Here is a 22,326-nt window from a genome sequence, read left to right as displayed (position 1 = left end):
GTGTGTGTGTGTGTGTGTGTGTGTCTTTTGAACTCAAACTGGGATCTCCCTTTACTGTTGTCCTGTGTTCTTTAAACCCCACCATGTATTATATTACCTTAGACTTGCAGAGTTCTCTGTAGTAGAGCTCTGTGGTATTCTGTTGTATTCACATTCTTCTTGGTTCATATTGATGACTGCTTAGACTACTACCAAATAATTACTACTATTAAGATATTGACTGAAGACAATTGTGGGCTGCACATGGTGGTGCACACCTTTATCTAGTACTATACTCAAAAAGAAGAGCAGACAGAACTCTGTGAGTTCAGGGCTAACCTGAACTACATAGTGAGTCCCAGACCATCTAAGGCTGCATAATGAGATCAAAGAAAGGAAGAAAGGATTTCTGGGAAGAAGGAAAGAAAAGAAAAGAAAATTGTATTAAAAATGAAACACAGAAGATGGTTTGAAGAAAAATTTGGACATCTTAAATAATGAAGATAGAACATATTAAAATTTAAAATCACTCTCTACTGCAGTGAACATTCATAATCCAAAAATCTGAAGTTTGTTCCCCAGAACTCCCTTTTAATAATTCCAACATAATGGCTTAAGTTTCAGATTTTGGAACATGGATTTAGGGTGCTCAAACATTAGCACCCATGAAAATATTCCAAAATATAAAAACAATAATATCCTCTAAAAATCTGAAATACTTCTGGTCCCAAGAATTTTGGAAAAGAGATAATTTATATTGAGATAGCTGTTTGTCTCAGAGTTTATACTTGTTTAAGTATTACAGAACTGTTATTAAGAAGGTAACAAGGGGATGGAGATGACTTCTTAAGAACACTTAGTGAATGTGTGTCTCTACTGAAGACCTCAAGAGTAGGACATCAGTGTAGATCTGCATGCAGAGTAATCTTCGCTAGTCTTAGCGTGCACAACACGTGCGCGCGCGCACACACACACACACACACACACACACACACACACACACACGAATGAGAAAGCTACCCACAACTAAGGGGAACACTGAAAACAAACCACATCTAAAGACTAGGGAAGGCTGTGAATTGTGTCTGCTTTCAATAGTCAGAATAAAAATCACACAATCAAAGTCTGTCTTTGTAGAATTATGTCCAGATTAAATTGTGCTTTGGTTTCATCTAACTGTCATGGAATAGAGTTAAAAGCTGAAACTTCCAAGAAACTCAGTTTTTTACAAAACAAAGTTCAGGAGCAGCAGAGTAGGACAATGAGGCCCCTGAGCTCCATCAACAACAGCTCAGTAGAGGAGCAAGGACAGTGTGGGGTGTTGGGAGCAGCAGAGCTCAGTCACCCACACTGAGACGCTGCACACAGCGTCTTCAGTGAGAAGAAAACCAATCCAGACCAACCCAGAAGTGGCTATTGCAGGAGCCAAGACTCAGCTGACTTCCATAGGATGCTTAAGGAAGAAAACACCACCACTAGATACCTTCCTAAACACTGGGAAAGAAGATCTAGTTCCTAGTTCATTCTGAGGACAGAGTGCTGTTACCTAAGGTAGGCAATGCTCGTATGCTACTAAAACTCAGAAAGCACAACTATAGACTGACATTCCATATGAACAAAGATTTCTGTTCAGAAGTTCAAAAAAGGACTGAACTCTGCATATACATGTTCTAGAAAATGTAGGCTGTCTTACTGACAGGATGTAGATAAGCATTGTTTCCTAGAATGGAAAAGAGCAGCAGGGACCCTTTGGGGAACTGAGAATGTCCTGTTGTTGCAGTGTGGCATAGTGTGCTGGTGGTAAAGCCACCGTATGGTAGGCCAACTAGATCTCATTAACTCACATTCTAGTAACTGTTTTACATAGGAGATAGCCTGGGAGACTAGCATGTGCTGCGGGAGAATTCCATTAAGCTTTGTTTCTCTTATGAGAAAGCAAACTGCACATCTTCATTGCCTGTGTAACCCAGCAAACACATCTAATGGCAAATGCAAATTGAAAACCAATAACCAATTCTGTGGTAAAATTAGTTTTATTAAATCCAAACTTAAAATTAGGATATTTTCTTAATAATTTCTATACCAAATTTAGTACCATCTATTCCCAACTTTGAAGTCATATTCTCCTCTGAAGGAAGTCTTATTTAACTCTTACTCTCCTCTGCTTTAGGAAAACAATGTCTTATTTGGCAAAAAATATTTTAAGACGTTTGTCTTCACTGTGTTGTAGGGAGTTTAATGTGGGGGCCATGTCTGTGCATATATGTGTGTGAATGCTCATGTGCGCATGTGAATGAGTGCATGCTGCACTGTGCTTGTGGAAGTCAGAAAACAGTTTGAGGAAAGGGAGTCGTCTCACCTTCCATGGATGGGTCCCGGGGGCAGAAGCCTACACATTCATTCAGAGATAGTTTTGTAAGTCCTGTAACTGCAGACTAGGAGCTGCTAACTAATGCTCTTGCTAAAATTTGTTGAGTAGCAGAGGATTTTTGTTGTGAGGTTTACCATTATTTTAGTTTTCTATAATTGCTAGAATGATTATATATTCTCTTGCTCAAAATATCTTTTGTCTGTTACTGAGAGTAATACTTTTCACTGAGCCCATCTCTTTCATGGAGACATCTCTGCTCTTAAAATCCTGTATGTAAGACACATGAACCACGTATTTTTGTTGACTTAAGCTAGGTTGATGCTTGAACACTGTTTAGTAGTCAGACTCCTCTAATGTGTTATTGTCAGTGGGATGCAGATCAGTGGCATATGTCTGGAGATCAGAGGACAACCTTTTTACCACTAGGTTCTCTGTTTCACAGTTGTCAGGCTTGCAGGGCAAGCACTTCTACTTGCCGCACCACCTGCCTGCTCCCTTCTCTGTTTTCACATAGTAAGATGCTGTTCTTATGATTTAATCCGTTCATCCCCATATTAAGTAAGACAAACATGTATACATATACTTACAGATTTGATAAATAGGCTGTACAGAGTTGAATGAAAAGCTCTCATCTCAAAGGAATGAAAGACCGGTTTAATCTATAGCAAAATATAACCGACCATGTCCTGGAAATATTGATTTAGATCTCTCCAAACACAGCATTCTAACATGGAAACGGTTTTATGGAATTCTTATGGTAACAGAACAAAGATTATAACAAAGTTGTAAATCAAGAGATTTTAAAAAAATACATAGTTACATCAGAGAAGCAGGTTACAGCAAGATGGGAGATAGGCACCTTGTATGCCATCTGACAACATTTGCAGTCTTTTGATTGGTGGAAAACTGAGGTTTTGGTGGAAAATTGAGGTTTTATTAGGTTAATACATTCTAAATCTGGCTAGGAGCAGGAGCTGGCACAGAGGTAGTGGTGGTGATATGTGACCATTTAATAGACTAATGATAGCCCCAAATAGATTGTAATTACTCTGAAATATCAAAATTCCAACCTCCCCACATCTTTGGTCAGTCAGCTGTGCATACAACTTCTTCCCAAAAAATTCTTGTTCATAGTACTTTGAGGCTTAAGTCAGAAGCATAAGGCAGTCTTTTACCAGCCTTCAAAGCTTTCATGGAAGTCTCCATCCCCATTCTCTCTTGCATCATGAATATATAGTTAAGAGCTTGGAATGGCTCTTCTTGTGTGTGTGTGTTGGGGGTGGGGGGTGAACTCAGTTGTTGTCTTTTTCTCTTTCCCAGTAGTTTCACAGAGGAGACAAACCTCAGATTCAGAGTTAAGATTCAGACCCTGTTTCATAGAAGAGATGTGGCTTAGCCATTGTACTACCAGTAGTAAACTTTGTCCTTGAGATAGCTTAGCCACCCAGCTTTGATTCCTACCCTTCTGTATCATTTCAAGAAGTGACATCACCGCAGGGCTTGCTTAGAAGAAGTAACCAGCGCAGCCTTGTTTCTCAGTTTCAGTCTTTTTTTAACATTTCAAATGTTGTTTCTTCCACCACCACCACCCCCACCTGCCCTAGTCCTGTTCCTCCCTCCCCTTCCTGGTGGCACATCAATTCTCTGCAAGGTTAGCTGTACCCTCTCCCACTGCAGCCAGAAAAGGCAGCCCTGTATGCCTGGGGCTCAGTCCAGTCTGTGGATCAAGTAAAAGAACTTGAGGCAGGTACAGGTTTTCTACAGAGCATTTTTACTTCTTGAAGCCTCTATTGTGTGTGTGAAGATAAGAAAACCAAACACATAATCTGGTAAACATATAAACAAATAATTACTAAGTGACATGACAGAGATCATACTGTTCGTAGAATTTAATATAGAAAATGTGCTTGAAAGCACATGTTCAACATCCTTAGTCATCAGGGAAATGCAAATCAAAACAACCCTGAGATTCCGCCTCACACCAGTCAGAATGGCTAAGATCAAAAACTCAGGTGACAGCAGATGCTGGCGAGGATGTGGAGAAAGAGGAACACTCCTCCACTGTTGGTGGGATTGCAGACTGGTACAACCATTCTGGAAATCAGTCTGGAGGTTCCTCAGGAAATTGGACATTGAACTGCCTGAGGATCCAGCTATACCTCTCTTGGGCATATACCCAAAAGATGCCCCAACATATAACAAAGACACATGCTCCACTATGTTCATAGCAGCCTTATTTATAATAGCCAGAAGCTGGAAAGAACCCAGATGCCCATCAACAGAGGAGTAGATTCAAAAAATGTGGTACATCTACACAATGGAATATTACTCAGCTATCAAAAACAATGACTTCATGAAATTCATAGGCAAATGGAATGAACTAGAAAATATCCTGAGTGAAGTAACCCAATCACAGAAAAACACACTTGGTATGCACTCATTGATAAGTAGATTTTAGCCCAAAAGCTTGAGTTACCCAAGATCTTGAGCACAGGAAGCTCAAGAAGAAGGATGACCAAAATGTGGATGTTCCCACTCCTTAAAAGGGGGTCAAAATATCCACAGGAGGGGATATGGAAGCAAAGTTTAGAGCAGCAACTGAAGGAACGACCATTCAGAGCCTGCCCCACATGTGGCCCATACATAGACATAGACATATACATATACATATACATATACATATACATACATACACACACACACACACACACACACACACACACACACACACACACACACACAGCCACCAAAACTAGATAAGATTGATGAAGCAAAAAATTGCGTGCTGAAAGGGACTGGATATAGATCTCTCCTGAGAGAGACATCCAGAGCATGTCCAATACAGAGGTCAATGCTAAAAGCAAACCACTGAACTGAGAACAGGACCCCCTTTGGGAGAATTAAAGGAAGAATTGAAAGAGTTGAAGGAGCTTGTAACCCCATAAGAACAACAATGCCAACCAACCAGAGCTTTCAGGGACTAAACCACTATCCAAAGAATATACATGGACTGATCCAGGGCTCCAACTGCATATGTAGCAGAGAATAGACTTGTTGGGGCACCAGTGGAAGGGAAAGCCCTTGGTCCTGCCAAGGTTGGACCCCCAGTGCAGGGGAATGTCGGGGGTTGAGGGGAGTGGTAAAGGGGTTGAATGGATGGATGGTTTTTTTATCTTGGTTTGGTTTGTTTTTTTTCTTGTATATTATGGAATCTTCCTCAATTCTCTTCCACTTCATTCTTTTGAGCCAGGGTCTTTTAATCAAACACAGAACTTGACAATATAGCTGATTTTGCTCCAGGGCTCTGGCTCTGCCTTTAAGGCTGGAATTACAGGTGGGTCACCATGCTCACCTGACATTTAGATGAGTTCTGGGAATCTGGCCCTCTTGTAAAGGTTTTAGCCACCAAGCCATATCCATAGCCTCTGTTCTCTAACCTGTCAGTCACCTCCTATACCTCAGTGCCCTTGTCATGGCCGGTCATTCTATACCTAGATCATGGGAGAACTTACCCAGTGCAAGGTCCTTTGTCTCCTACTCCCTGACCTAGATAGACACCATGTTTCAGTGCTGGCTGTGCACACCTATGCTAGTAGTGTGCTGTTCTATTTGTTCTTCAGTGGGAGAGGTTTTGTCTCTCTGCCCACACTGTGTATCACTTACCATGCCTTGCAGCTAAAACATTTTTCTCAGTAAAAATAAATGTCATTTAGGTTTTGCCATTAGACCCCTTTAACCACCCTGAACTAGGTGGCTGTGTTAGCTCTAGTATTTAGATTCAGAAGTTGGGTGAGGCTCAGTGAGTTTAGTGCACAAGTGATACATCTATAATTCCCTCTGTTTAGTGACTTGTTGACAGCTTTAACACCGTATTGCTGTCATTTGGATATCCATTTGTACGATTTGCCTTTATTCATAATGTAAGTTGAGTATAATTTAAATTTATTAAAAAATTCCTTGATTATCCTGACTATAATTTTGTGGCATGTAAAACATCTCAAGAATTGAGATTCTGCTTAAACCTGTAGAGGCTTTCTCCTCCTGTGTGGCATTTAACTTGGGCAAATAAATATACATTGGATTTTTTATAAAACATTTCCTTAATAAGCATGTGGCAGTTTTCATTTGATGTAATGTTGAGTGTTTTGAAAGGTTAATGTAATTTTCAAATTTTTCAATTGGCGTCTTTTTAAGACATTTAACAAAGTTCTTTGGGAGACTGTTAGTTTGGGATCAGGCAGTAGAAGTTTGGGGGATTGATGTTTTGTTGTGACTTAAGTGAGAGGGTAGAAGACCAAGATAGGCTATAAAGTCAGTTAATTCACTACCAGTGTAAGTGTTAATTGTATTTTAACAACCAGAAGGTAGAGTGAAAGTGTGTATATGTTGTCCTTTGCACAGGAACTTAAGGTAGCTCATGCAATTGTCTTTGGTTTTTAAGTTTGTCTTTCGGTGTTTAAGTTTGTTTGTTTAAAAAAAATGCTCATAAGAATTCCTCTCATCAACTCTAGTGAAAGAAGATTTTGACAAAAACACCATCCCAACAATAGTAATATTTATATTTGATTACAGGGAAGCTATGCGAAATTATTTAAAAGAACGAGGGGATCAAACAGTACTCATTCTTCATGCAAAAGTTGCACAGAAGTCATATGGAAATGAAAAACGGTAAGATTATTGGGTATTTGAGGCAAATAATGCTTATTTTATAATTTGCATATGATTTATCTGAGACTTGTTTCTATTCCTGGGTTTATTTGCATAGTAGAAAAGAAAAAGTAGGTAAGAGGGGACTTCTCTCTTAAAGGGGAGAAACAGTGAATGTTCAAATCAGAAAACTTAGTGAACACCATCTGGCCACATCCCAAATTTTATAAAACTAAGACTGTTTTGGAACTGTGTTCCAAGCTTTTCAGTGACACGTTCGCATTTACAAAGCATCTTTCTTTTTTGGGAGTAAAGTATAATTTGATAAACAACTGCACCCTCCCACCCCACCCCCATGCTATTTTTAAAAGGATGAGGCAATTGTGACACAGTTATGTAATCCTAGCTATTGAAGAGGCTGAGGCAGGAAGATGGCAAGTTCAAAGCTTCTCTGGGTTATAGAGAAGTAAGGCCAGTGTGATCAGTTTTGACTCTGATTCAAAAAAGTCTGGGAATGAGGCTGGAGAGTGGCTCAGTGATTAAGAGTACTTGCTGCTCTTCCAAGAGACCTCTTAGGTCCAATTTCCAGTGCCCATATCTGCACTGGCTCTAACTCCAGCTCCCGGGAAACTGGTATCCTTTTCTGCTCCCATGGCCACTCATACACATCTGGCACATTCACACCTACACACACAAATAAAATGGTATCTTTTTAAAGAAGTCTGGGGAATGTAACTCAACGATAAGAGTATATGCCCACGTAAACAGGGCTCTGGGTTCAATTCCCAGTGCACAATAGGTAGGCACATAGTTGCACATAAGTAAGGCCAAAAAATTCTGAGCTCCCAACTGCTTGAACCTATACCTGGTAGTTAAGAAAGTTCATCTGCCCCATACATACATTGGACGTGGTGGCATTGTGCACCTGTAGTCCCACCTGCTTTGGAGGACAAGTCAAGAGGATTCCTTGTGCCCAAGAATTCCTGGGTTGCATTGCAAGGAAAAGAAAGACAAATCTTCACATACTCAAACCTAATTGGGCACTACAGAGATTATCTGTAAAGATAACTAGTGAATGAATTTTCTTTCAGTGTAGTCTTTTTCCATGAAACTCATGTCTCATTATGTTTGGCTTGAATATGGACTTCTTGTTGGTCAGGGTTTTGTTTCAAAATTAGTGTTAGAGCTCAAACTCAGAGTTTCTGCACACAATGCTCATGGTCTACCACCTGGTCACATCCCACACACTCAACTCAGTTGACGTTACCCAGGGGAGGCATGGCAGTGAGCAGAACCTGACCTACTGGATCAGGTCATTGTTGACTCAGAACCTCATCTCTGCTGTTCTCACTTGATTCCAGGTACTGTAAGCATTGTCTTTCAAACAGCATGTTTTGGTTAAGTATTATTGGACAAAGATATCCAGATTGGGGTTTGGGGGGGGGGTGATCCAAGTTTTAGGAATTGGCCAGAAGGAATGAAAGTGTGAGTTTGAAAATTAAGTTAAAAGAATGAAAGGAATCTTAGAATTTGTGACTAAGGAAATATGAGCAAAAGTAGGGAAATATAAATGAATGTATAATTAATTAAATCACTCTACATGATAGAAGGTAATCAGGAAGTCTCTTCCTTGATCTCTGAGCTGAAAAGAAAAGTTATTGAATTGATGATTCGTCCTCAAAGAGGATGAATAAATAGTGAAGTGAATGGAAATAATGTTTAGCATCTTCACAGCCTACTATTGTTAGTCAGCTCTGTGAAACTTTCTATTCTGGGCTTGGGTGGCATCCTAGGACTTTCTCATATTCAAAGATTCTTTAATGAGCTCCAACCCCAGCCCTTTTTTGTTTTACTTGACATGTGAAACTTGACTACTCATTTCTACTTAAACATAGAAGTTGATATGAATAGCCAACTCTTTTTGTTCATTACATTGGCCCTAGATGAACTTCTAGGTTTAGGTTTATAAATAATAAAATTTAGTGTGTATTTGTAGTGTGTTAACATAAAATGGTTCTTAATTCTAGAGCCAAGTGGCTCAGGAACACAGATTTAGGTCACTTCATGCTGTGTTGTAATGTGAATATGGTTTGTAAAGTTAGAGAACAAAACATTGTAAATCAAGAAACCTCTCTTGGTTAAGTGGGTTACAGCAAAGGGTTATACTGCTGTCTGATGAAGTTCTTGACTGTTGAACTGGTGAAAGCTAGTAGTCTGATAATAAGTGTGGAAGATTTTACATGACAGTCACAGGCTCTTAGGGCCAGGCACAGGTGCATGGTGATTTAGACTAAAGACAGCCCCAGAGAATTTTGGTTTGCAACATTCCAACTCTCCACAGTTGTGACATTATAATCAGTCAGTCAGCCTTGGTGACATGGGTGTAATCTTTTTTCTGGGAACTTGAGTTCACACTAGTCAGTTGTTTTTTTCTAAGCAAAACAGGAATGCTTCTCACCACTGAAGAATGCTATGTTTAAGACCAATTATGCTTTTTGAGATGAAATAGATTGCTTAGCAATTCAGGTCTTGACCGAGAGAAGTGCTGTACCAGTATTAGGGTTTTAACATTTAAGGGAAAGGAAGATAACTCTAAACATGCCTTGGCTTCAGTTGATTGTGATCCTTGGTACCAGAATTGGAACTCCTTCAAATAATTGCAGGGTTTTAAAATTTCTTTTATTTTTGTAATTTCAAAAGTAGAAATTCACATTAAGCTATTTCTATGAAGTGAAAAACCCCACAGGTATGTGCTGTCACCTGGGTGTAGTGTTGGTGCTGCCTTATTTTCCCACCTTTGTGGGTTAGCCACAGCAAGGTGTCAGGTTGGAGGAATTAAGGCAGTCATTGTGCCTCAATTGTGAGGTCTGTGTGAGTCTCGCTCAATCTCATCTCCTCCTTCTTGAGTGGGTGAGACCAACCTGGCTAGACCTCACTGAAGCACGGGCCAAACACATTGGTCACTTGGATTCAAACACAGGCAGTGCTGGCTGTTCATTCTCTGGAGTTTTGACAAACCATTTATCACTTATTCCCTTTTTCACTTATTCTTCACTTACTCCCTTTTTAAATTATGTTAGTTGCTAGTGCAAAAGGACCTAAACAAAGTCATGCGGCATTTAATTTTATGATGGCAGAGATCTTCTGAAGCAATAAAGGTTCATAATCATTGTAAGAAATACAAGACCTCCGGGCAGCAGTGGCTTATCAAGAACCATAAACATTTGAATGGCTGTCTTTATTGTTGTAGTAGCCTGGTTTGTTTTCTTCTATTACTAGGTATGGCTCAGTCCGTCCACAACCTATTAAATACTTGAAAAACAAAGATGTTACAGTAACTAACTACTCTCCTCTGTCTTTTGAATCATGTATATTAAAATGTTTCCAAGGACATACGTGGGGTGGGGGTGGTGTGACTAGCCAGTTTTCCTGAATAAATTCAGGCTGTTTTAAAGAGTTGCTGAGGTATGAGGCAGGAAGTAACCTTGGGATATGGCCACAGACATTTGGCCATATCTGTCATAAAAAAGAATTCCAGTAAATCATGCTAAAAATATCTGGCTAGGAAATTTCATTTTAGAAAGCTTCAATTTTTGGGATTGATAGCCGTGTGTGTGTGTGTGTGTGTGTGTGTGTGTGTGTGTGTGTGTGTGTGTGTGTGTAATATATATATTTAATATGATGTTAATGTTCAGCATTGTCTCCTGTTGAGCAAACAGTTATATGAGAGGTGCTCTTGGAACAATTACTAACTACTTAGATACTTAGATTCTGATTTCTAAAGTGTTAACTGGGGTAAAAGATGTACTAGGAGCTCCCAGATGTTCCTTCAGTAGTGACAAATTTGGATTTTGTCTGGTCAAAAACTTAATTGTCAATTTAGAATACTGAACATTAATATATTGAATCTATCAGATTTTTTCCATGTATGTTCACAGGATTTGAGGGGAAAGGATTGTTAAACCGTTGACTAAATTTTGCAATGAGTAAAATTTTAAATATGTACATACTGCCACCAAGTGGGCGAGAATAGCATTGCTTGTCAGTTAAAAGATACTGAGAAAAAGGAGAAAGACAAAAGGCAACATTGTTTCAAACACAGCAATGCATTTTAATTGTTGTTTGTTTAAGTATTATGGGCTTTTATTCCATAGATTATTGGAAAGTCTTTGTTTTTATTGTATTCTTGAAAAACTTTCGAGGTAGAATTGTGATCTGTGTGGTGTTTTTTGTTTGTGGGTTGTTTTGGGTTTTTGTTTTTTGTTTTTGTTTTTGTTTTTGTTTTTTGGGTCAGGATATATCCCTATAGCCTTGGCTATGCTCTTCTGGAACTCACTGAGTAGACTAGGCTGGCCTCAGACTCACAGAAATCTGCCTTCCTTGCCTGTGAGTAAAGGCATGTACTACTAATGCCTGGATTTGATCAGAGTTTTAGATAGCTATATATAAACAATTATTTTGACTAATAATGCTGTTAATTTCCTTTGTTTTTTTAACTGTACTTCCATGAATATTTTAATATTTGTTCCTTTATCATTTCTGTGTACATATAGCCTTCAGATGCGAAATAAAAGTACATTTTGTGATAATATATTAATCAGTAATATCAAATCATTCAGGTTTGATAATACTAGTTCACCAATGAGTTTTAATATTCAGTGCCCAATAAAACACTAAGATGGGAATGAAGTTCCTGAGAAGGTATTGGCCTAGGTGCTTGAGATGTGCCATGCTGTGTATTTGGTAGCCACTGTAAGCCTGAAAGATCCCTGGTACAGAAGTAAACTGAACCAATTACAAAACATGCCCAGCCAGTATAAGCATCTCTACACGTGGAATGACCTGGACCTGGACCCAGTACCTGGACCATGACCTTGATATTCTTAGCTTCGAGTGTGAGCATGCAAGCATGAACGCTCCTCTTGTTCTCTGTTGCTTAATTAGATATTACAGAAATACCGCAGAGGCTTCCTACTCGCTCCGAACGAACTCTTTCCAGGACACACTTGGGCTGCTCAACCTTTTTTGCCTCAGACTTCCTTGCCATGGTTGATCCCCTTCTAACCAGCCACTGCTTCTGTGCTTTGTCTTCCTTTATTTTAAATGCCACAAGTTACCTCCGTAAGGATGTTTTCCCTGGCTGCCTCAGACAGTCCATATATATATATTTATTTATTTTTTTGGTTCTTTTTTTTGGAGCTGGGGACCGAACCCAGGGCCTTGCGCTTCCTAGGTAAGCGCTCTACCACTGAGCTAAATCCCCAGCCCCAGACAGTCCATATTTTAGCCACCCTATCCTGACTTTTTTTGTAAAGCCAGGATTCTTACTACTAGCTAACAGAGTCTCTATTTTTATATTAACTTTATACCCACCCCCATCCCCGCCTCTTGTTAGTTAAGTTCCATGAGAGCAATTTTGTTTGATGTTGCTGGTTTCATTATATTCCTGGCACCTGGGGGTATAATAGGTATTTGAAGAACTAATAAACACTGAATCATTTCAGCTTACTTCTTGTACATTATATGTGTCAGTTATGTAAAAGCTCACCTGATCAGGGTTGAGTAAAGAAGGTGCTGGTACCTTTGGAGGCAGTTGAGTTCATGTTCTTCTTGGTTTGCTGAAGACGCACACTGCGTATATCCTCACAGACCCGAGACTGTGAGGCACAGGCAAATGTTCTGTTCGTTTGTTTATTTGCTTGTGTGTTTGTTTATCTGTTTTTCTAGCTCTATCTCTATAGTTCTGACTATCCTGGAGCTCACTGTGTAGACCAGACTGGCCCCAAATTCACAGAGCTCTGCCTGCCTCTGCCTCCAAGTGCTGGAATTCAAGGCATGCACCACCATGCTCAACAACACAATTTACTTTTCTTAGTCTGGGGTTCAGGTAAAATTTGACTCCCAGTATCAGTTGACTAGAAGATGTCACTGGCCAGTAGTAGGCCCATGTGCTCATGATTCTGCAGTGTAAGTTAGTACATATCCACATGCGTGGCCATCTTCCCCTGTTACTTTCTTATAATTGGAACTTATTGACTATTGTTACAGTTAGGCTCTTTTGCTTATAGTAGGATTAGCAGAATCAAGAAACACTTATGTATTTATAACTATACAAAAAGTAGGAATTACCAAGAGGGCCTTTTGTTTTAAGAAAGAGGGGAAGAAGGACGGTAGTTCTTTGAGTGAAGATACTTCTACATGTTAACTATACACCTGTTCACCATTTATACTGTTTGCCTGGTCACTAGTCATTTGAGGGGTTGGGGATTTAGCACAGTGAGCGGTTGGGGATTTAGCTCAGTGGTAGAGCGCTTGCCTAGCAAGCGCAAGGCCCTGGGTTCGGTCCCCAGCTCCGGGAAAAAAAAAAAAAAAAACTAGTCATTTGAGTCTTCAGGCCTCTCTAGAAAGGGACAGGACACAACATTTAAGGTATGTACATATCAGTGGGTGTCATTAGGCAGAAGTATATTACATTATCATTGGACAAGTACATTCTGCCCTACATAAGAGATAAATCCATAGTTCCATTGTTAGGTTATAACAAAGTCATTGTATGTGGAGAGAACTTGAGGATGCTTTTTGGGACACAGATGAACAAGTCTGTTGGTAGTCATGAGCTGAAGAAATACGGTGTGTTGTTCTTTTGGTCCAAGAAGTTTCTCAGTCCTGAAAGCAGGTGTTCAGGGGCTAAGGTACATGAAACACGGGCTCTTTATGGAACTCACATCAAGCAGTCTTTTGTCTTTTCCTTAGTTGTCTTACTTGTGATGTTACTTTAATGCTATTTTCCAGGTGAATTGCCAAATAATGTAATATGACAAGAATAGCATTAAAGTTAATGATGCTGTTGTCTTGGCTAGAACTTAGTAATCACAGATTCTGTAGTGATCTATTATGTTTTGTGCCTTGTTTGCCAAATTTCAGTAGAGTAGAGCCTTGAGCTGTAAGAATTCAAAGTTCTGCTTAAAGCAGAACTAATCTAACTAGTGGTCTAAGTCCTCAGTTTTTATTAGAACAGATTAAAAAAAGTTTATTTCAGTCCTTTTGACATGATTTGCTTTATAAATGACCAAAATGTTTTGTAAGGAACCAATTTAGTATATTTAAATATGATTTTGAATTCATATTTGTTAAAAAATGAAGTATGATCTTGAATTTAATTTTTCTGCCATTTTTTCCCCCAGATTTTTTTGCCCTCCTCCTTGTGTGTATCTTATGGGCAGTGGTTGGAAGAAAAAAAAAGAACAAATGGAACGAGATGGTTGTTCTGAACAAGAGTCTCAACCCTGTGCATTTATTGGAATAGGAAATAGTGACCAAGAAATGCAGCAGCTGAACTTGGAAGGGAAGGTAAATTCAAAACATACATTCCGCGTTCATTCTTGCGGTATTTATTTTAGTTTTTTTTCACACCAGTGTTTATTACACTTAATGTGTATATCAGAATCACAAAGACACCTTCAGGATGGCTGTGGCCTGGTGACTCATAGAGTGCATAGGCAGCACCAGAGCTGGAGAGATGGCTCACTGCTTAAGAGCACTGGCTGCTCTTCCAGAGATCCTGAGTTCAATTCCCAGCAACCACATGGTGGCTCACAACCATCTGTAATGGGATCTGATATGCCCTCTTCTGATGTGTCTGAAGAGATCAACAGTGTACTCATATACATAAAATAAGTAAATAAAGGCAGCAGCAGGAGGCAGCTTCCTGGTTGTCTTAGTTGTAAATTAGATTTCTATTGGGAAACTAATCCCTCATTTTCTGCTTCGCAGCATTGTAATACTCAGATAGTAATGAGAATGGATCTCACAGCTTCAGTTTTCTGCCACCTTACCTTCATCCTTGCTGGGAAGTAACTGCTGACACATGATAGATAGAGCATGGGTCTGGGCATAGTAGTCTTGGCTAACCGACACCAGTCCGAAAAAGTTACACAGAGAAGGCTCTGTTTACTGGCTTCCTGACAGTTTTGTGAATTTAGAAAGCAATAATAGTCAGTATACTGCTTTTGTTCAGGAGGACGGCTTATTCATTTAATATACTCACTAATTCAATATTTTCTCGTAATATTAAAGTTTTAAAAATGATTCTGATCTCAGTGACTACCCAGCATCCAAAGCATCATCCAAAAGCTATCCCTTATTTATTAGCTCTTTGTTGGCTATTTTGGTATTTTTGTTTTATATTTGACACTAGGATAAGAGTGTTGAGGGTAGTGAACTAGGAGTTAGAATTCTTAGTCACATTTAGTCATGTTTAAGAAGACCTTAAACCTAACCTTCAAGTCTGGATATTTGTCTTTAGGTCAACATTTATAGTTTTTTAGTCAATACCATATGTTGACCATGGACTTTAGATAAGGCTTGGTGCAATATTTATGACAATAGTGACAATAGTTAGTGCTTGTTGTAAAAGAGAACAGTAAACCATCTTAAATTATGACCCTTGAGCTTTAAAAAGCATGAGTTGATCTATTTTCCTGTTAAAATAACTTCTGGAGTTAAATACAGCAGATTGCATGCTTAGCCATTCAGATCTTTAATGAGTAGATGGGCAGTTAATAAAAAAAAAGCCAGGGATCTCGCTACCATTATGTCTAACTGTTGGCTGAACTAGATTTTAACCAGTTCTAGCTCTCAGTCATTCACCTTCAAGTGACGTGATCCTAAAGCCATCTAATCAATAGGGTCATTGACTGTCCCTCCCTGGATCCTGGTACTAAGCTCCTTGGGGGCTGTCTCTGCATGAAACCCTTCCTTCTGTCCAGTGTTAGACCTTATTATAGGAGTCCTGGGTGTTGATAGGGCACAAGTGCACATGTGCTGTGAGGAGGTAAAGGAAGGACTCCCTTCACCACCAAGGACCCAGGCTGTGATCTGTCCCTTCACTGAGCTACCTCACCAGCCCTTGTCCATCTGCTTTATATCTGCTAGACATACTTTCTTTCCTGATGTAGGTTATACCTAATAATGCTAGGGCTCAAAATGAACTGATCTGATCTTAGGCCTTTCCATTTCCAAGCTCAAGTTCCCTTGTTTAGATACAAATCTTAGTTTTGTCCTGTGACTGTCTGCTCTAGTACATTAACTTTATCTTATGTTCCAAAGCAGAACACTTTCAGCTTTGACCTTTAGTTAGTGCTTGGAAAATATGAGCCTAGCTATGTATGAATGTATGCCATATCTAAGTGTGTAAGTGGACCACCACTGCGAAGGACAGTTTATTGCAGTTAGCTTTTATTGCTATTGTCTTATTTTGCCTTTCAAAATTTAGAATGTTCGAGATCACATTTAAATTTTCTTTATGTAACTTTGATATAGAGACAAACTATTGTAGAACTTTTATCTATTACTAACAGTATATATTGATAAAATTTTAAGAACAAAGACCTAGAATTCACTAGCTACTTTCTAATGAGTGGTACTTGTTCTGCATTTTAAAAAAACCCATAGCAGAAGTAGTTGAAATAAAATTTAGACATCATTTATCCTGTTTGGTAAAAGAAGTCAGTATTTTGGCCCAGGCCCCTTAGTTTGTGGTGATTAAGGAAATAGGATGAGAGCTTTAGAGCTGTTACCCACAGGTAAAGTTGTAGCATTTTAAACATTTCGGCAAATGCATGTTTCCTTTTGTACCCTTAAAATAGTTCTTTAGTATATCCTTAAAGAATCCAGACTGCGGGCTGGAAAGATGGCTCAGTGGTTAAGAGCACTGGATGCTCTTCTAGAGGTCCTGAGTTCAAATCCCAGCAACCACATGGTAGCTCACAACCATCTGTAATGGAATCTGATGCCCTCTTCTGGCGTGTCTGAACACCAGTGTACTTATATATAATTAAAAAAAAAAATCCAGAATGCTTTATGCTCCCATTCAGTCTAGCACGATTTTCCTTAGTTGTAAGTGGTTACCACAGCATTCAGACATACGAACAGAAGCGTTATTATGAGCCACTTTGAAACTGTACCCAGTAGGGAGCTTTTTACGTGCTTTACTCTTACGATAGGTCTATTGCAGGTAGTCATGAGCTTTACTACAAGGATGCAGTACTTGGCTGCAGCATTGAGTGGTGATTTCTGAAACCTAGACTAAAACAAAGGAGTAAATGTGGGCCCTAGAAAGACTGTGTTGAATTCTCTGTCTGTGTGTGCGCCTGCATGCAGCTGATGGCCTCAGATCACACTGTGCATGGTTCCGAGCCACCGTGTGAGTGCAGCGGATTGAACTCAGGCCAGGACCGCTGGAGAAGTCTAAAGCATGTCTGAGCAAATGTAGCCACATCATTCTGAGCTGAAGGCGCATAAGTAACCAGCAAGGGTTTCCCGCTGTTACACTTTGCTTTTCTTCTACAGAACTACTGCACAGCCAAAACATTGTACATATCTGATTCAGACAAGAGGAAACATTTCATGTTGTCTGTAAAGATGTTCTATGGCAACAGTGATGACATCGGTGTGTTCCTTAGCAAGCGGATAAAGGTCATCTCCAAACCTTCCAAAAAGAAGCAATCATTGAAAAATGCTGACTGTACGTATGCTCACGCTTATTTGATCCCAAATCTCACATTACATGGCTGAGACAAACATTTGAAAATTTAAAGGTTGTTTTGTCAGTAACCAGTTCCTTGTTAACTACTAGTTTTTGGCCTTACTTACTATGTTTTAAATTAAAGTATGAATGGATATTGTTTGGCCTAATGAAGTGATTGATCTCAGTTATAGTGTTCTGAGAATCTCAGTAACTTCCTGAGGATTACTTTAGCATGGTTTCTTACTTACTGTTTCCAGGGGCATTTAGGGAAATGGAGGGGTTTTTGCTCTTTTTTATCAGGGTGACTAGGTAGGAAGATAATGCTTTACTCCAGTGATGCTAAATGTCCAAGAGTCCAAAAGCACAGTCCTTTGAGAGCGACAGAAGTGCCCACTTATAAACGCATTCTGGTGTGCTCTGGGGAACAAGCCGAGGGAGGAGCGAAGGTCTGCACAGCAGACACTGCTGCTTCATTGGCAAGTTACAGTTGTGTTCTGTCTGCGGTGTCTGCAGTTCAACACACGTGAGCTTGCTTGTCTGACTTTCTTCTCTTCAGTTTTTATTGAGTAAACTTTGAAGAAGGCAGCATGATGCAGCCGTCTCCCCACCCACAGTGGGTTCACTAGTTCACCGCTTCCCCTTTCTGAGTCTGCAGCGGGGGCATCAGAGCCTCAGGCATCCTGTCCTCTCACCTGGCTTCTGTAGTAGCGACGCTAATGCGTGCCTTCTGACGTCACACCTCACGTCATACCTCTCTTATTTTTTTTTTTAAATTAAGTTCTTTGATTTTGTTTGTATTAATAGTTTGTAATGCAAAGAACTTGTTGCATTTTTAGGATATTTTATGTAGATTTTTTTCACATCTAAAATACATCTTTATTTTAAAATTTTACTTATTTTATAAATTATAAAACAAGTATTATTTTTCATATAATACAATACTCTATGGCATTTGGGAGATAGAAGACTTCCCTAAAAATCATAATGCAATGGCACTGGCTGGCTGCTTTGGTAAGTATCCTTCCAGAGAACTTTCTGAGCATATCTCACAGGACTGGGTGACAGCACGTGGGGCGCTCTTGCTCAGTCGGGCCACAGTGTATAGAGTCTCATAGTTGGCCTTGCCATTCAGTAACATCGCAGGAATTTTGCGTACATAACTTAAATGGTTGAATGTTAACTTTAATGAAGTATCTATTATTAAGCATTTGCTGTGTTTTCAGGTAATTTTCCATCTACTAATCATCACTACATTAAATGTTCGGTGTCACTCTCTGAGTGAGATGTTGACATCTGGGAAGGCCGGGTGATGGGTACAAAAGTTATTTGTGATATTTTCCATTTAACTTATGCCTATTGGAAAGCCTAAACTAACTTATAATTAAAATAATTAAAAAGAAAACTAGCTTAAACAAAACCATTTAAACCCCCTTTTTATGTCATTATCTTGATAATATTGTAAAAAGATAGACCTTTGATTTGTTTTTTGTTTGCTTTGGGGTGGTTTTTTTTGGGGGGGTTGGTTTTTTTTTTTTTTTTTTTTTTTTTTGTTTTTTGTTTTTTGTTTTTTAACTATCCCCTATCTTGGAAGGCTAAAATATTTGCCACCAGAATCTGTTATTTGCATTTTTGTGAAAAAATATAATTTGCCAAGCTAAAGTCCCTTCTTTTGTGAACTCCTTCCCCACCCAGTTAAATAGAAACCCCTGTCTTTGCAGTGTGCATTGCCTCAGGGACAAAGGTGGCGCTGTTTAATCGACTTCGGTCCCAGACCGTTAGCACCAGATACCTGCACGTAGAAGGAGGGAATTTCCATGCTAGTTCACAGCAGTGGGGAGCATTTTACATTCATCTCTGTGAGTATAAAATGTACATTTGGTATTTTTAGTGTAAAGATAATACGTTCTCCTTCTTGGGGTAGTAAAACATATCAATATATTAAATTAATATTTTCTTAAGCATATATTAAATTTCAAAGGATAACCATCTGATCATTTTTCCCCACCCACCATAGTGGATGATGATGAATCGGAAGGAGAGGAATTCACAGTTAGAGATGGCTACATCCATTATGGACAGACTGTCAAGCTGGTGTGCTCAGTTACTGGCATGGCACTCCCAAGACTGGTAAGACTTGACTCTGCTCATTTAATGAAGAGGAGATTAAAAACAATCAAGGAAAGGTAGAAAAATGTAGCTCGGATTTTATGCTGTTTAATATGAAAATGTAGTGTTCTTCTTATTCCTGTTAGCCATTAGCTCGATCCAGAAGTGCTCTTACAGAAGAGCAGAAGTTGTATCAGATATTTGTACTATGGTTCATAACTAGCAAAGTCACGGTTATGAAGTAGCAATGAAAATAACTGCAGTTGGGAATTGCGAGGTTGCTAGGTTGTAAAAGTTGTGGAATATTGAAGGGTGATCAGGCAGCCTACTGTAGGCTTGTCTCTTAGCTGTTAATATTAAAGATTTTGCCACTTCCCTGATCCCCCTTTCCGATGATCATGTTGGTCTTGAAATATGTTAAATATGATTTAATCCCATTATAATTTCTGCTCTGACTAGCACACTCAATAGTTGGCTATTGTGGATAGTTTCCTGTGGTATTTAATTTATATATTAATGAAAAGCTTGTCAGAACCTGCCAATCGAAATACTTCTGTCCACTAGCAGGATTCACAACACTAACCATTTATTAGAAATACAGAATACCATGCCTCAGACAAATCATGGTGGGTAAGGCATTTTTAGTCAAGAACTCCAGACAATTCTTGTGTGTGCTAATATTTAAAAAGCACTAGTCTAGACAACAAATGACTGCCTGCCTTATTTTTTTAATGTATTCTTTTAAAGGGTGTTATAATACTTTTATACATGTAATACACGTTTATAAAATATAGGAAAAACTTTTAATTTGAACACTGTTATAAATGTTTCTTAATGTATAGGAATAGGACAAATGACTAATATGTAGTCTATAGTATGGACTGTAAAAGTGTACAAAGTAAAAGATGTTTGTGGATGACTGACTTTTTAAATTGTTGAAATACAGATAATTAGGAAAGTTGATAAGCAGACAGCATTACTGGATGCAGACGACCCTGTATCACAACTCCACAAATGTGCATTTTACCTTAAGGACACAGAAAGAATGTACTTGTGCCTTTCTCAAGAAAGAATAATCCAATTTCAGGTATGTTATAAAATGACCACTGAAATCCAAACTATACAAATAGGACAGGGGTTGCTGCTCAGTGGTGAATGTGTGCATGGCCCTTCTTTTAGCCCGCAACACTGCAGAATAGTCATTACTGACTAAAATCTACTGAAAAACTAATGGATTGGCAGTGTACAGAGACATACTTCTCATTGGCGGCTAATTATATCCACATACAGGAAGCTGGGTTCACATGTCAACTTAGGTTCATTGGTTCTTAGCACACTGCCCTCAAGCATGAGTATTAGAGTAGTTGCTTACAGCAAGTTCCAGGAGTCTTAATCTGGCCTTCAGAGAGCATTGGAACACAGTGGAGCACTGGTGTTCAGTGAGTCCTTCAAAATGGGGTGTGTGTGTGGGGGTTCAAGTCTTCATCTTTAAAATTGGGCTCCCCCAGTAGTTACACTGTCAGAAACTCTCAAGAGGACGTTTACGACATGGATTGATGCTATAATAGGATTGCTGTGGGTTCATGCTGAACTCCTTTACTGCTATTGGAGAGGCATGGCTCTGTACTACAGTAATAGGTGGACTAGATCACAGGTCGGGTTTAGGGCTGCCCGTTCAGCCTTTGTTTCCTCCTAGAAGTAACAAACAAAGCTCCTACTAGTTCTGCAGACTTAGGGATCTCTGGTGATTCTCTTTCTTAGTGAGTCCACTTGCATTTCACATCACAGGTACTGACTGTTACTGAAATACAGTAATGCTACAGTGTGAGGTGTGCAGCATCACTGAAGTGTTTCTGTTCTAGAGAAAACTTCCACCTGTGGGCTTCATATTAACATCCCGTTTGCATTCGTGTAGGAACTAAGTACGTTAGGATGTTCCCAGATTGCTCTAAGTTCTCTCCTTGTTAACCCAAGTAGGTGAACGTTACTTAGTGAATTCTCCTGTGCTGAAGTTTATGTTTATAAACTCAGTATATGGGCATCTGTTTTCTTAAGGCCACTCCATGTCCAAAAGAACAAAATAAAGAAATGATAAATGATGGAGCGTCCTGGACAATCATCAGCACAGACAAGGCTGAGTACACGTTCTATGAGGGAATGGGCCCTGTCCTTGCCCCGGTCACTCCTGTGCCTGTCGTAGAAAGTCTCCAGGTGAGCTCCTTTAGTTGGGAGGTGACTTTAGTCTTTACTGCTGTTCTTAGCTACAGTTTACCATACATAAACTTACTTTCTGTGATACTGATTTTTTTTTTAATGTTATGATTCGGGTTCTTATTACATGTACTATTATAGAAAATAAAAATAGAAATAGTTTGTTTACATTGAAGGAAGCTTAAATCACATTGAATGTTATCTTGAAATAGCTTCAGCCAGATTTCTAGTCATGTCATTTAACCAAGATGTTTTATAAATCTGAGCTTGTTAGCCTTCATGGAAATGAAAGCAAGTGTGTAGCCCAAGCCGTGTTCTTCAGTAGAGAGTGAAGCTGTCTTATTGTGGTTTCTCTGACTTGCAGTTGAATGGCGGCGGGGATGTAGCCATGCTTGAACTCACAGGACAAAACTTTACTCCAAATTTACGAGTGTGGTTTGGGGATGTAGAGGCCGAAACAATGTACAGGTACTGATGGAGCCCG

General features: G+C 39.3%; 1 protein-coding gene across 9 annotated transcripts in view; it reads left to right on the top strand.

Annotated features, from left to right (window-relative positions):
- The window catches only part of Rbpj (recombination signal binding protein for immunoglobulin kappa J region), a 184,855-nt gene that overhangs the window by 158,261 nt on the left and 4,268 nt on the right, over positions 1–22,326 (top strand). For all 9 annotated transcript variants that reach the window (NM_001414973.1, XM_039092403.2, XM_039092406.2 and 6 more), the window contains 8 exons: positions 6,923–7,018; positions 14,182–14,347; positions 17,348–17,522; positions 19,244–19,381; positions 19,540–19,652; positions 20,578–20,718; positions 21,687–21,842; positions 22,207–22,310. In NM_001414973.1, coding sequence (NP_001401902.1) covers positions 6,923–7,018; positions 14,182–14,347; positions 17,348–17,522; positions 19,244–19,381; positions 19,540–19,652; positions 20,578–20,718; positions 21,687–21,842; positions 22,207–22,310 — 1,089 coding nt within the window. The remainder of the gene's footprint in view (positions 1–6,922; positions 7,019–14,181; positions 14,348–17,347; positions 17,523–19,243; positions 19,382–19,539; positions 19,653–20,577; positions 20,719–21,686; positions 21,843–22,206; positions 22,311–22,326) is intronic.

Source organism: Rattus norvegicus, chromosome 14 (assembly GCF_036323735.1).
Source record: "Rattus norvegicus strain BN/NHsdMcwi chromosome 14, GRCr8, whole genome shotgun sequence".
Classification (NCBI taxonomy): domain Eukaryota; kingdom Metazoa; phylum Chordata; class Mammalia; order Rodentia; family Muridae; genus Rattus; species Rattus norvegicus.
Note: the sequence above shows the minus strand (reverse complement) of the source record. Positions and strands in the feature narration are given on the sequence as shown.